We start from the raw sequence: 14,712 nt of genomic DNA on the forward strand, positions 1-14,712 counted from the left end.
AATATTTGCTTTCTAATGTTGGTAATAAACATATGGAAAGTGGCAAGAAGAAAAGAAATTGTTTCTCGTATTTTGTGTAAAATGAGAATGTTGAATAATTTTGAACAATCAAATGGCAGATTCGTTTTTTGAATTCGATACTTCGCTAAAGGCAAGCTTGGACCCAAATGTGAGTAAAAATGCATTTTGTTTACGCCCTTTAAACATCGTTTTTCGGTTTCGGCATGTCGATGTGCTTGAGGGAAAGAATACGCAATTTAAGTTTTTTTTGCAAAATAGGAAGAGTTCTATTCTTAGCCGAGACTCAGAAAGACTCACAGTACTCAGTATACATTCCCTTGTCATTTAATACTGTTTTACTTACTTGTTTATTGCTCTGTACACACAGTTTAATTAACAATGTTGTACAAATCTTTTATACAAATTCAGCTGAAAAAATGTACAAGAACACGTTTACTGTTATCTCTGTATCAACATGTGCATGTGTAGAATAAAATCTATTTGAATTAAATCATGTTTTACATGCTTTCCGCCAATTCTTTATCGTAACAGTTTTCTGTGTCTTGGCCTTAATCCACTTATAAGTAATATTATTTGCAAATACTTCAGTCCAACCGTTCATGAATTATACGTAGTAGTATACATTTGTCTGCAAATCGGCCCCATGTTCACAGTTAAATACCTTTGAGAGCTACATAGCAATTTTTGATTTATTTGTTTGACTAAAATATTGGATGAAAACGTTGCATACCAGCATGACTAAAAGCCAAATTTTCCCAAATACAGCATATCTATTTAAATTGTCCCTTCTTAGACTTTAAGTCCCTCAAAATGTAAATAGTTATTGAACCTCTTGTGTACATACTGTTTAATTAACAAAGTTCTGGTGCCTTTAATTGGGAATTTATGTGTGAGATGATGTGTAGATGTAGAGTCGATTATCATCTAATACTCCAGCTTTGAAAAAGCCCCAAAATGATTGAACATTCCTTTTGTTGGTGAATCTATACATGAACATAGATTTATCCTTATTAATTTTATTTATACTTAAAAAATAATGTCTATAATGGACAAGGCAGATTATTGTAGAAATATAGCGCTTTAATAAACAACTTCCTGATTTCTTTACTAATATAAAGAGATAAGCTCGACTAACCTGTGGACTAATTTTATCGCAACCTCAACAGTAAAGTGCAATTTTAGTTAAATAAATTTCTGGCAGTACATAGTTTGAATAATAAGACGAGATTCTATAAAGCCAGAGGAATTAAATTCTGTATCTCTATACTATTTAAATAGTTATTTGTTTTATTTCCAATGTCCAATACAAAGTTGAAATATTGCCAGGCTAAAATGAAACAAAAAAGGGTTTGTATTCTCTCTTCTCGACCTTTCACACATTCATTAACAACATTTCCTCTTATCGCCTTAATATCACTAAAGTTGCTTTACAAATACTCGAGCATATAAAATAAACATCTAGTGGCTTTGTATTGTTCATATAAATCATTTGTACCGCAGGAAACTATCAACGAATTACCAATCACTGTTCACATTAAAAGGCGTCACTTTGTCCAGTACTTAAATCAAGTTGATATGAAAGTGGTATACACTTTTTGATTCCTTCAGATAATATTCATGCGGCGTATAAATTATTAGTAATTCTGCGATTTAAGAATTCTCGCAATTTTTTTGTGGATAGAATTGACATTTTCATCATTTGGGTATTTTAAAAATGAATCCTATACAAAGTGATTCAATTTCTAATCGAAGAAATGATTAACTACCAAGTATAAAGAAACCAGTTTATATAGACAAATGTCTGCAAGGTACGCGGTGTTAAAAAGTTTAATTTTGTGTTTTCGCACACTCGTGCACTTTTGGAAATGTACTTAGCACCTTTTTTAGTGCGCACATAAACATTGATATTAAATTCCGATTGTAGAGTTGATAAGATGATAAAAATAGTGTTTGGAAAGTAAAAAAGTCACCAAACAAGCACAGTTCGTTCAGAAGAAAACAGATGTTTAAAATATACGAGAACTCCTAAAATATTATAAATATAGGCTCTTCAACGACTTGAACTGACAAAAAATCAACTCCTACTTCTTACACAGTATAATTAAAAAATCATCACTTATCACACAACATAAAATTAATAAAACTTGATAATATTAGCTACAATAAAAGCTACAACAAAAGCAACGATCTCATGAAATGTTTTATGGAAGAAGTAGTTGTACTTCCACTCTTTAATTACTTGTTACTTCCTGGACATTGGTTAATATTACACGTTTAAGGTAATCTGGATAATATCCAAATGAGGAAAACATGCTGACAACAAAGTGATTTGGCTTGAAAGTTCATTCAATAAATTGCAATTGAAAATAACCATTTTTTATGATTAGAACGGTGAACCTCTTTTACCAGACGACGACGATGACGATGGTTATGAGAATGAAGAAGCATATGATGCTTTAAATGATGAAACGTTTGGGACATGTGAACAATCCACTTTGGACGATTGGGAGCAGCAGCATGAGCAGTTTGCGGAAATTAAAGAAAGTTCACGGCTTAGTGATAAAATCGGTAAATTTAATCTATTTTGCCTGTTTGTAAAAGTTGCATCAAAGACTTTTTTTTGTAGAAAACTCTATATCACAGTTAGTATTAGATAAATCGCCTGAGAAAGAGCTACTGATCTTTCCAAAAAATGATTCAGTTTGGGCCTACAATCCAACTCACACAAATGGAGACTCTTATAACGACTCCACAGTACTTTCGTCTTTGCAAAAAGCGTCGAAATCCTTTGTAAGTGTGCATATTTACATTTTCAAGCAAACGATTGATTTCAATGATTATTAATTTCAAAATTGTTTCAGATTGAGTCACACACACAAATTCCTTCATTTTCCTACTTGAACAATCAAATACCCAGTGGTATATCACCATTAGGATTTCCGAGTAAACCTGCGAAAATATGCACAGTTGAGGAGCTAGAAAAGAATTTAATTAAAAATTCCCGTCAAAATGCACAATTGCAAGGACCAGAACCAAAGCGAAAAGGTTTGCAATGCAAAATGTTTGGAGTAAGTTCGTTTTTAATCGGAGGTTTTTGTTGGCAGATCCGCCGGTCATTTCGCAACCAACTCACATGCTGCCGAATCAACTCAATATGCAGCAACAGGTTCCGGGACCGCAGAGGCCTTTCATGCAATTTCCCCACCATCCAGTTCATCCTTATCACCCTCTGTTGCAGGTAAAGTCACTTTAGTTCATTTATTTGCGAAAGAGGATTTTTTGCGTCGTTGGCGAACTTTGAGTTTAAGTGGTTTTGGTTTTTATTAGATCAATTTCCATAATTAATTTTTATGCCGTCTTTAATGCATATGAAAAAAATCTTTATTAGACATTAATAATGAACATAATCCGTGTGTGTTAAAAATGTATGCAACAATTATATAATTTCACAGCAATCAGTAATCAAAATTTTATATTTTTAGCATCCCAATTCGAGGTTACCGCCCCCCGGGTTGCCGCCTTTAAGTAAGCAAATTGTTGATTGTTCTTTGCTCAGATCCCGTATTATTTTTCATCCATTTTCCAGATGTTCCTCCTCCAAATTTAAGACATATTGGTCCCCCTCTAAACGGGCCGCGACATATAGTAATGCCGCCAGGATACAGAATGATTCCTCCGCATCCTCACCTGATGCCGCCCAATGGGCCTCCTGGATACATTTATCCCATACACGTAAGTCACATTGGACACTGTTTTAAGGCTGATGTAAACAGATGCATAAAGATGTTGCGGAAATATTTAAAAAATCTAATATAATCTTTAGATGAATCATATTCCTTACAACTATCCACCGCCTCCACATATGACGGTTCCAATGCCTGGACAGCAAAACATGAATCCACCAAGGCAAATGCTACAACAGCAATTTTCACCAATGACGGGTTCCCAGCAGCAGAATCACAGCATGCGAAATGATGCGGGTGGAACTTATCGGTATGGTAATGAATACTACTTTAGTTTACTTAAGGAAAGAGGAAAATCTGAATGTTTCCTAGCAATTAAATGCTCTAAACGTTTACACATTCGTTGGCTTATGCTGGGATCTAAACAGTCTCGATTAGATCTTTTTACAAGAAAGAAACGCGCAATTTTTTGAGTGCTTCCCGCATTTTTTATAAATTTGTTTATTTTTGCGCACAATGAGATGTTTACCTATTTGCTACTGTTTTTTAATGCTTCACTGAATAGTTAAATTGACCATTTCGGTTTCATATAGTCAGTTGAACACAGCGCAACTTTTAGAAGGTTTTTGTGTAATTTTCCGTTGGCAAAATTTTAGTTTTGCAAAATTAGAAATTACCATCAATCAGTTCTGATGATTTTTCTAGTATGGAGGTACAAACTTTCAATCTTACTTTAACTTCATCAAGGTATGCTTTATTTATTTAAGCAAATAGGCGTTCAGGATCTTAAGACGTTTTCCTACTGGTATGAGAACCACGCAATTTTAAAGTTAAAAAGATAAACAACCTAGCAAACATACAAGGATTGATCACACAGTATAAATTATGAATTACAAATTGAAAATGTTGACGACTTATCATGTGTGTGGATAGAAGTCGATAAAATTTTGTTTTGAACAGTCAATCAATGGTCTATTTTTTAGTTTAAGATCAGCGGTTATCCAGCAATTTAAAGAAAAATCGATTTATAAATACTTTTATTTTTAGTTTACTCTCAAATAAAGAACATCACAATGGCCAGGTTAGAGACGATTATGCAGGATTAATGACACCGAAAGATAAACAGTGGTTGCTAAATATTCAAATGATGCAAGTTAATACTGGGACTCCATATTTCGACGATTATTATTACACAGTGAGTCAAAAAAATAGCTATCACTTATAAAAAGTATTGTTATCATATTTTATTTTTAAATAGATTTACAAAGAAAGGAAGTCAAAATCAATAAAGGAACATCCGATTGATTCTGAGCGAAATAGCGGCAGATTTCAAAATAACGGCAGGCAAAGGCGTAACAGCGAAAGGCAGGATGGAAACAATCTTACACCAAGGGTATACACTGTATTGCAATTTGAAAATTCTCTAGGAAAGTTGCAAGTAAGGAAGCCTATATTTTAAGTGATAAAATCGCTTGATTTACGGATTCTGTTTTTTTATTCAGTGCGGCTCCGTCACTGCACCCAGAAAGATTATAGATATGGAGGTAATGCAGTCTGACAAAGAGCAAGACATTCCTCCACCTTCAAAGGATTCAAAGAAAACCAAGCAATATCTTCTGGAAATAGAGGCATTATATTCGTTGCTGTTAAAGGCCGAAGACATCAACAATCCCATGTACGTCAACAACATGGAAAAATACAGGGAAATGAAACAAAAACAGAGGTAAGTTTTAAAAGCTATTTTTTGTTTTGCATTGTATTAAGATTTATGATCATAATTGCAGATTAAGAGAACTGGAACAGGCACCAACGCCAGAACAAAAACAGGAAGTTCTCAGGCTGTTTAAACAAGAAGCCAATGAACCCATAACGGAAAACAAGCTCGATTATATCCTGAAAATATGTTCTGGCTTTTTCCAGGAGGAAAAAATTTCCAGCTTCTTAAATATCAGAAAGGGAAAGGTGCGTTTATTTTCATCTAGCTTTATTTGCAACTTTTAATGTGAAACTGTTGAGTTTTGCGCCGAGGAAAATAATTTCTTCCTGGTATTTCACAAGCACCAGTCGCTTTTCCTCAAACAAAATTATTTTCCATGGCGGTCGAAAATCCCGAAAAATTCACCAGCTTCAAGCAATGGCCTGGAGAGTTGATAGTTTTTAATGTTTATCAAATTTGTTTCAGATGTTTCTCTTAAGACTGCTGCCACACCTTTCAGTTGATCTATTTAGCATTCAACTTCAAGAAATATGGACCAAAGTGTTACTGAGCTTACCAGTAATAGGACGCAGAGATACTGCTGGTGACAATATTTTGCCAAAGCTTTATCCGTATTTCAAGCAGTAAGTAGACGAACTAGTTAAAAAATATTTAAAAAGTTTATTATTTAAAATCTTAATATTGCATTAGTCGAAATGTATTACTATTTGCTTGCGTTTTTAACTCGTATAAATAACACAGTAGATATTACTTAGCTTTTCGAAATTGGGTTTACAAACGTGTTTGCTTTGCCATACATTTTATAAATGTCGATATTTTGTTTTGTGGAGTACAATCTGTCCATGTTTCCTAGCAATAGGAGCAATGCTGATATAACGTTTGGTTCTCTAGTAGTGAGCATTCTGGAAACAATCAGGTCTATTATTCCCGGGCTCCACATCATGGAAAAGGCCCAAATGCATTTGTTTATTTTAGTCTTGGATGTTGGGTTCGACAATTTCATCTCGCTGGTTTTTGTGTAAAAGAGAACTGCGAAAAAGGCGAGCACAAAAATTGCAAAATCGAAAGTTTTCAGGTTGGATTCGTTGCCAATACATTCTTTAGTAAAGTTGGTCGAGTTGCGAGTTTTCAGTTTGGATAAATACTGTCCTGTCACTATCGGCATTTTGGTATCCTTTTGACTTTCCTGAACTGAGTTGATTACTTTATAAACATTTTTTAATATGTGAGTTATTTCCAATTCAGTAGCGCTTTGAGGGTTTAAGTCTTTAAAAATATTGTCCGCCTGCATGTTAGAAGTGGTTTCGTTAAAATTCGGCAGGAAATTCACGTCGAAATTATCGTGTTCCACTTCATTCATTACAACGCCGTTTTTCATCAAAACATATAAAATCAGCACCGAAACTACCGGAAGCACTAAAAGCGTCACACATTTTCCAGCGGTAATATAAGGCTTTTCCTGTAGTGGCGTTTTAACTGTCTTGCAATAGTTTGCTGCTTCAGGCTGATTAGACAGATTCACTTGAGACAGTTTTTTCACCGTAAATACGTCCAGGTTTGTAGAGGAACTTTCGATGCTATCGGTCTGAAACAACGGCCCCACTGGGTTCGTGTTTGCATGGGAAATTTCATCGCAATCATGAACTATTTTCTCTCCAAAAGTTCCGGAACTATTTTCTGTTTCTGTAGATTGCATGGGGCCTTCAGTGGTTTTGGCTATTTCTTCTGATGTTAATTCAGGACATTGGTTGCAAATTTGGCAGGTGTTTATCAGGGAAATCGCGCTGGTTATGAAGGAATACACTGAAAAGATAAAGGAGTGTTTAAAATATTTTTAGTCGTTTCACTAATAGGGGGATAATTCTTAAATCGAATTTGTACAAGATTGTGAGCCAGATTGTTTTTTTAAATTAATTATTTCGACTATTGTGAGATTGGAAATATGTCAGTTTTTTAACTTTTAGCATTTTTTTAAATTAATTGTCTGGGGAAGGTGATTTAGGGCAATTTTATTAATAATGTTAGAGGCTTTTTGGAACGGAAAAATAAACAGTGAAAAATAGAATACAAATACTTGCATTATGGTATATGAATTCTATACGTAGAAAATTTGATGAGAAAGAAATAATATCAACACTACCTAATAGGCCTTGATAGAGAAACATTCTCAAAAAACAATCGTGGCTTTCCAGAATATCTGTTGTAGTTTTGTCTTTCAATTCCCTGGCGTAATTCAATATGTTTCGAAATAAACCCCTGTCTTCTCGAGTTCCATTCTGTTTATATTTCTTGATAGAGGTCCAAATCAATGTATGGTAGGCACGAAGAAAATCATTAGACGTGCTTTTGGCTTTGCTGTTTCTTGTTTCCTCTATTTCATTGTTGTGATCCTCAGCTGCAGTCTGCCAGTAAACGATTGGTTAATTTCAACCAGTTTTTTTAATATGGCATGTACTTACGGCAGGATAAAAAGATTCAGCATCTGGTTCGGAAATAGTGCCATTAACAATGGCCAGATCGTCAATGTTGTTGTCTAACCAATCGGTGTCATTGCTCACAAAAGTTTGGGACAGAATAACTGCACTGTACAAATAGAAAACTCCCAAAAGAATGGTCGCGATGTTTTCAAAAATTAACGTCCATAAAATTCGGTGACTCGAATACTTGATATAATACAAAAAGTACAGAAATCCTATTAACCCTGTGGGTAGCAAAAGGCTTGCAATTAGGGCATACACCTCATACATTTTCACTCAGTGCCACTCACACCACACTGATTTGTACTAAGAAGTAGTTAAAGTGCAAATTTACAAGTTGTTCAACTACGTTAATCGCCAGTCCCCTATAATTTGCCATGAGGAACTAACTGTATCGCATACTATAGGGGCGCTAATGGAATATATCGGTACATTCAATCGAGAGTAACTGTTTTCAATCTATATGGGTTAGACTAGATTGTGGCCCTCTTCGGGGATGGATTCTTTTTTGAACTAAGTTAATGATGAATTACTAAATAAAACTACATTTATTTTCAGGTATGTTCAAACGTGCACAATGGAAGACATCATTGACTTAATTACCGGACTGATGGAAGAAGTAAAGCTGGAAAATAACAGAAGCACGCCACTTGGACATGCAGGAAAAGCACCGCTTTATTTTGTAGTGTTAAATAAGGTAAATAATCGATTTTTTTAAAGAAAACTTATGGTAAATAAAGTGGATTTTTTTGATTGCAGCTTGGGGTGTCCGCATTGGTAATTCTCTCAATACGAGTGCACACGATTATGTTCACAACAGAGCCGACAGAAGAACAACTAAGCATCTGGTTGAATTTTCTCATCGCTTGGGCAAAGCATTCGGTAAGTGTGAGCAGAGTGGCAGTACCTCTAGAAGCGATTCCTTCAGACGTTTTCGCTAAGCATGTTGAGCGATTTGCGCAATTGCCATCTGATAGGAAAGCTGCACTGGAGAAATTCTTCGTGGATGTTCATATTAACTAGAGAATGGCAGAAAACTTTTGACTAGAATGGATTTTGCAAATTTATCAAACGACTGTTGAAAACTTTCTGTGAGTTTCTGATTGACTTGTTTTCAACCGTAATATTCCACGTCTTGAGTATTGCAAAGGGATCAGGTGATTGATTGCTGATCCAGATTAATTGCATGAAAACTTCGATTCGGATGTTTTAATTACTATTCTAAATTTGAGTTCGTCTTTTTAGAATTCAACTGATCTGTTTTAGCACATTAATTTTCGGGTGGAATTCAAAACTAATACTTATTTTTTGGGTGAAGTATGTTGTATCGTTTCAATTGAAAACTCTGATGCAAGAAGGGGATAAGTCGCAGTTATTTGCCAGAGAGGCAAAGAACATTTTTCAAATTAGTTTTAATGTTGCTGAAGGCTTACTATGTCTATGATTTGGTAGCTATTCATCCGGTTTCGCTCCATAGTGAAATAACATATTCGGTTACCTATAGGCAGAATAATAATTTTTTAAAATTTTGCACTTATCCCCTTCTTGCATCACACTCTTCAATTGTTCCACTTAAAGGACCAAATTTTTTGTACAATTAAAAATTTTCAGCTACGCTCGTCTATTTCGTTCTTTATTTTATCGCGTTCTGTTTACACGTTTTAAATAATTTTGTTATCAAACCAATTAAAGTAAAATTAGGATTGTGCGTAATTTTAGTTGACATGAATGTTAAGATCCACTGACCTACACGCTTAGTTCTTGACTATCGAGATTAATAAAATTTAATTGCCACAATAATTGTTATAAAAGCAATGTTAAAGTAAATTCATTCAACACATGTTCGTTTTATGGATGTGTTGCTTTAGTTTCGCGCGTTAAAGACCTAAATGTAGGTTCAATGTGTTTACAAAAATTGTTGTAAATTAACGTATCTTCCGTAACAAAACGTAAAATGTATTGTTCTGTTTTGCGATGCACATTTTAACTAATTTGAATCTGTTTTAAATTGTTGTATTACACATTGTGGTTTCGTTAATTGATTTTTATGTAGATACATGAAGGAAATGTGATTTTACTTATTATTAATATCAGTACTAATTAACGTTTTAAGCTTGAATCGTCACACTAAGCCCGATTCAATCATGTGTGAATTGTTTATAGAAATAGTAGATACTTAAAAAAATATGGCAAATTTAAGATTTTTGATAGAACGAATTCCTATAAATATGAATGGGCTTTTGCATCTCCAGGCCGTGAAGTTATATGTTTCTAGTATCGGCATGGAGACTCCTTTTATTTGTATTTTTATAAGACTATATATTTAATTTCAGGTCATTTCAAAGATATCAAAATATGTTGAAATGATATCATTCTATGTATGGTTTTTCGAATTAGTAGATAGAACTAAACTACAATGTCTGAATAGATAATAAAACAATTGAGTAGATTCGATAATTATAAATAAAATATTGCGTTTGGAGTATAATACAAGTTTTGGGTTATTGACATCGACAACGCTACACCTATGTATTGCTGAATATATCTTTAATATTCTTAATACTGTTTTCAACATATACAGTGCAAGTTTTATCTTAACTGTATAAAACTAAAGCTTTGAAGATATAAATACAAAAGGCGTTATAATTGATGTACATCAGCGTCTTTAAGACGCGATATTTTAAATAATAAATAAAATTCATGCAACTGAGTATAATCTAACGGGTTTTAATCAATCAACTCATTTTAAATGTCTAGTTTTCGAAGCGAAAAATCTACCTAACTTCAGTTGATGGTATTTTGTACTGCTGCACATCGACTTCAGTTAGCTAAATTTGTACATGATGGATTTTAAGTAAAGCGTTTAATTGTGTTTTCAGTGAGGAAATACTATTTGGCCAAGGATAAAATGAACATTTGTACATATTTCAACAAAGGTTCACATTTTTTTCGTCATAATATTTAAGCCACATTGTGAATAAAAAGCCCGTCGATTAGAATCTATGCATGACAACATAGGCTAAGAAGTTAATAAACACGCACAAACTTTACACATTGAAATTCGAATGTCTTACAAACTAATATTGGAAATACAAAAATATCTCGATACATTCTTAGAACACCATGAGATCCTTAGTGTCATTTGAGCGGAGACTCTTCATTTATCTTTGTAGGCCCGATTTCAAGCGCTCTCTTAATCAACCGACTGTATTAAAAATTACCGGGTTAAATGCTTAAAAGATAAATTATATAAAGCCTTCATAAATATTGGCAAATAAATATGGTTTAAAATGTTCGATTTTAAAGTAATCTGTCTTAGACAAGATAACTGAAGAGTCTTCGTCGCGTTAATCGTGAAACAACTGGCAAACCTCAACTATTGCAGTGTCAACACAATCAAGTATTTGGTTAAATTAACTACTACGTATGAGGTTTACAATGATATGGGTAAATCTGCAATGCTCAAATTAATGAAAGAAATAAATTCATAATAAATCGAAATCAAATGAATACACATTAAACGTTTGTTTAATTTTTACTCAACTTTTTCAATTCTAGGAAAAAATAAAAAGTATGACGGTATTTAAACAGAAAACAAATAAAGGCAAATTAAATAAAATTAATTTAAAAACCTTAAAAAAAGAGCAATTAAACGATTTGCCCATGTCACGCTAGATTAGTGTTAAAATTAGAACCCGAGAACTTACGAAAATATCCTTGAGTAACGTTGTCTACTTAACGTAGTAGGTACAATTATTACTTACCGAGTTAAAAGTAAATATTTTACTTACGACTGTCTATCACAATACTAAAACCCTAAATCAAAAGCATCGTTGAAACTTAGGCCCGAAATCAAAGTTAATCATTCTAACTCAATCGAAGTATAACTTAGGTTTAAAAAAAGTCTATGTTTCTTTGATATAGTTAAGACTAGGTGGGTGCTGTTAGCAGTAGTTAATTTTTTCAACGTTTCGAAGTTAACATCCTATAAAAATAAGTAAAAATTCCAACACTCAATAAACACGTCTGTTCAACGAAGAAATTTTACTATCGACGAATATATGTATGTTTCTTGATAGACGTTCGTCGTTAGTAAACATTCTTATTTGCATCAGACTCGTATAATGGAGGATTAGAAAGTTGTGTATATACTTACCGTTTGATTGACTAGTAAAATTCAAGTGCGCAAAATTGCTCTTCTATATTACAAAGGCGTCTCTTTCCGCCAATGAAAACTGTTCGTTTTCGAGGCTGGATTCGCTCCAGATGTCGACTTACGCAAATTGGCTGCTGCCGAATCGAACCCGTTCTTCACATTCGCCACCAATCGTAATGCGGGATTCGTTGCAATACCATTTCGCTTCGATTTTTGATTGCTGAAATCCCACCAACATCGATCAAAAGTGATGAATTGTTAAAAAAAATTAAGTGATTACCTCTGTTTGGTATTATTTGAATCCTTGTCTTGCTTCTCGTCGCCTTTTTTGTCCTTTCCGAATGCGGAACTGCCGGAATTGCCCAAAATTATGCGCATATGGGTGTCTCGAGCAAAGTGCATGTCGGGCGCTTTTGCAAAGTTGTTATGTCGCAGTACCGGCTGATAAATATTCATGGCACCTAAATAATACCAACTTATAACTACAATTTGTTGGAAAAATATGTTTTTTAGTTGAAAAGTGTTTGAAATTTTTGAGATTTCGGTCAATTAAATTAAAAACGTATAAAAGGCACATACAATTAAGTTAAAGCGCAAATGATAGAACAGACAAAGCTTCTTTTCCCCTTTTTTTAAAAGCGAAAAGCATTGTGAGATTATGACAGTATGCAGAAAAAAAATCATTTTAATTACTGTAAAATAAAAAACGATGTTTATTTTGTCACTCTCTGTGCGCTGAAGTTAAGTTGCTATATTTTTTGTTCTCCTAAAAAAATGTTCCTTGTTTTCACACCTAAAAATATTGTTCTTATTTGTTTCTTTATGAAGTTACATACATAAGAAACTAAACAGTTGACAGTTCTAAGCTTGTTATAAAATTTTGGTCGCACAGTTTTTGCCACATTTTCTCGCAAATAAAAAAAAATTGTGCGCAAAATGTGGCCGGTCAAAAAAAATTAATATCTCTCGAAGCATTCAAGATAAACAGAGCATTACAGATCAAAATTGCTCAGACACTGTATACCGTATACCTTTTCCTCTCTGGGTGCACGTATTGCCCGCAGAACGATTTAAACTTTGACCGCGAAAACATGACAGTATTTAAACGCCCTGTACAATATGTTTATTATATTTTTTGCTTATCTTATAACTTAAATTTGGTCCAAGAATAGAGCTATGATTCGATAAAAAATGATTCAAATCGAATTACTGATTGAGAAAATATTCGCACACAACAGTTAGGGAATATTAAAAATAATGTGATTTAATTTGACGGACAAATTGGGAATTTCGATTTCAAAAATTAACAGATTTTACAATTTTAGTCTAAACCGCACTAAAATTTATAAATGTGAACTTTTAAAACTTTTTTTTCAATCTCCTTGAGAAAATCAACGTTAATTCCGGACGCCGGGTATATGTTAAAGTATAACTAAAAAGTAAGAAAAAAAGGAAATAAGACAAAAATTAATAATTGTCATGTAATTCATGTAAGATTGCCCGAATTTCTCCTGCATATACTCACAATATTACATAATTTTAAATTTCATATAATTATCTGATTAGAGTTAAGACCTGCAAATAGGAAACAAAAAAATATATCTAACACCGTGAATCTCGCAAATGAAACATTTGCGTACTTATGCTGCTTTATGAAATTTTTGTAATTTTATATGGCATAATTGTTATATTATACAGGGTGATCCTAGATAAATGTCTCAACGGAAAGCTGTGGATTCCTCATGAAAGGACAGTTCCTCTTCTCTCCCTGCTTTCGTTTTCGTTAGAGTTAAAGTTAGAATGAGAGTAAGAACAAGGCCTAAGCCGACGGATCGTAAAGTGTGCAAGCAGTAACGAAATAAGAATCGAGATTTATAAGCCTAAAACAGTTAAATAAGCTTCGAACTTACCGAAAACATTATTAGAACTGTCATGTACCGGACTAAGAGGCGGTGAGGCGTAAATAGGACTTTGAGGCTCGCTTTGCAAAGGCGACAACAGTTTACTCAACGGTCTTGTTTTGCCACCTCTAGAACACTGCTGGAGCTGTTGGGTGAAAGACATCGGCTGAAAAAACATGAACAATAACAAATTAGCCCACTTAAGATAATTTGAGCAGTTGAATTTACAACTCCAACCTGAGTATTCTGTTGTGTATCTCGCTGCCTATCGCCATGGCGGCTGGAATGGCTTGAGCCCGTCAGATTCGAACTGGACTTTGAATTAGAGCTATGATTACCCAAAGAAACCATTGATCTTCGTTGCTGATCGGTCCAATCTCCGCCTACCGGATACAAACTGGCCGATAAAGGTTTGGTTTCGGCAGTCGATGCTAAAAATGCACCTTGAATAAGGGAATATTGCGTGAAAGGACGGCAGTGAAACTTACTGGACGCTATTGAATTCGCACTACTACTCGTATGGGCTGACATGTTAATTTTATGCGATCTAGCGTTGTATTCCTCTAAAAGCCTCACAACGCCTCGATGGCCGGATTTCGCAGCCACTCGAAGAGCGTTTCGCCCGCAAGCATCCGAATGGTTCGGATCAGCCCCGTGTTCTAATAGAGCAACCACACAAAGCTCGTGGCCTTCTTGTGCAGCAATTCCTGGAAAAGTCGAGTAGGTTTGTGGAAATGTAATCGACACTCTGTAAAGG

At 34.2% G+C, this 14,712-nt stretch overlaps 3 protein-coding genes across 9 annotated transcripts in view; 1 reads left to right on the forward strand and 2 right to left on the reverse strand.

The window, feature by feature from the left end:
- LOC109537117 (protein PAT1 homolog 1) lies at positions 1-10,614 on the forward strand. Its single transcript, XM_019903700.2, has 15 exons — positions 1-169; positions 2,409-2,589; positions 2,648-2,811; positions 2,883-3,066; positions 3,126-3,259; positions 3,504-3,546; positions 3,608-3,753; positions 3,845-4,014; positions 4,752-4,899; positions 4,963-5,142; positions 5,207-5,427; positions 5,489-5,666; positions 5,887-6,044; positions 8,457-8,595; positions 8,658-10,614. Exons 1-15 carry the CDS (start codon positions 113-115, stop codon positions 8,919-8,921), a joined length of 2,367 nt encoding a protein of 788 aa, XP_019759259.1. The 5' UTR covers positions 1-112; the 3' UTR covers positions 8,922-10,614.
- On the reverse strand, positions 6,062-8,357 carry LOC109537118. Its single transcript, XM_019903701.2, has 3 exons — positions 7,881-8,357; positions 7,562-7,823; positions 6,062-7,224 (listed from the first exon to the last, which is right to left on the reverse strand). Exons 1-3 carry the CDS (start codon positions 8,166-8,168, stop codon positions 6,173-6,175), a joined length of 1,602 nt encoding a protein of 533 aa, XP_019759260.2. The 5' UTR covers positions 8,169-8,357; the 3' UTR covers positions 6,062-6,172.
- LOC109537115 (ankyrin repeat domain-containing protein 50) overlaps positions 8,428-14,712 on the reverse strand; it is a 26,087-nt gene continuing 19,802 nt past the window's right edge. For 3 of the 7 annotated variants that reach the window (XM_048665523.1, XM_048665521.1, XM_048665517.1), the window contains 5 exons: positions 14,444-14,662; positions 14,193-14,398; positions 13,965-14,121; positions 12,335-12,515; positions 10,429-12,274 (listed from right to left, as the gene is read on the reverse strand). In XM_048665523.1, the coding sequence (XP_048521480.1) occupies positions 12,103-12,274; positions 12,335-12,515; positions 13,965-14,121; positions 14,193-14,398; positions 14,444-14,662 (935 nt within the window). In that variant the 3' untranslated portion in view covers positions 10,429-12,102. Of the gene's footprint in view, positions 8,918-10,428; positions 12,275-12,334; positions 12,516-13,964; positions 14,122-14,192; positions 14,399-14,443; positions 14,663-14,712 lie in introns of those variants that run through there. The other 4 variants (XM_048665524.1, XM_048665522.1, XM_048665518.1 and 1 more) reach the window with 3 other exon arrangements.

The sequence above is a fragment of the Dendroctonus ponderosae genome, unplaced genomic scaffold, assembly GCF_020466585.1.
Source record: "Dendroctonus ponderosae isolate FM_Combo_2020 unplaced genomic scaffold, Dpon_F_20191213v2 Dpon_F_20191213_4, whole genome shotgun sequence".
In the NCBI taxonomy this organism is placed as follows: domain Eukaryota; kingdom Metazoa; phylum Arthropoda; class Insecta; order Coleoptera; family Curculionidae; genus Dendroctonus; species Dendroctonus ponderosae.

Coding starts and splice junctions, on each gene's coding strand:
- LOC109537117 (XM_019903700.2), top strand. CDS start 113: ATGGCAGATTCGTTTTTTGAATTCGATACTTCGCTAAAGGCAAGCTTG. Junction 3,067..3,125: donor ACCAGAACCAAAGCGAAAAG/GTTTGCAATGCA, acceptor TTTTGTTGGCAG/ATCCGCCGGTCATTTCGCAA. Junction 3,260..3,503: donor CTTATCACCCTCTGTTGCAG/GTAAAGTCACTT, acceptor TTATATTTTTAG/CATCCCAATTCGAGGTTACC.
- LOC109537118 (XM_019903701.2), bottom strand. CDS start 8,168: ATGTATGAGGTGTATGCCCTAATTGCAAGCCTTTTGCTACCCACAGGG. Junction 7,824..7,880: donor CTGAATCTTTTTATCCTGCC/GTAAGTACATGC, acceptor GTTTACTGGCAG/ACTGCAGCTGAGGATCACAA. Junction 7,225..7,561: donor TCTCTATCAAGGCCTATTAG/GTAGTGTTGATA, acceptor TTATCTTTTCAG/TGTATTCCTTCATAACCAGC.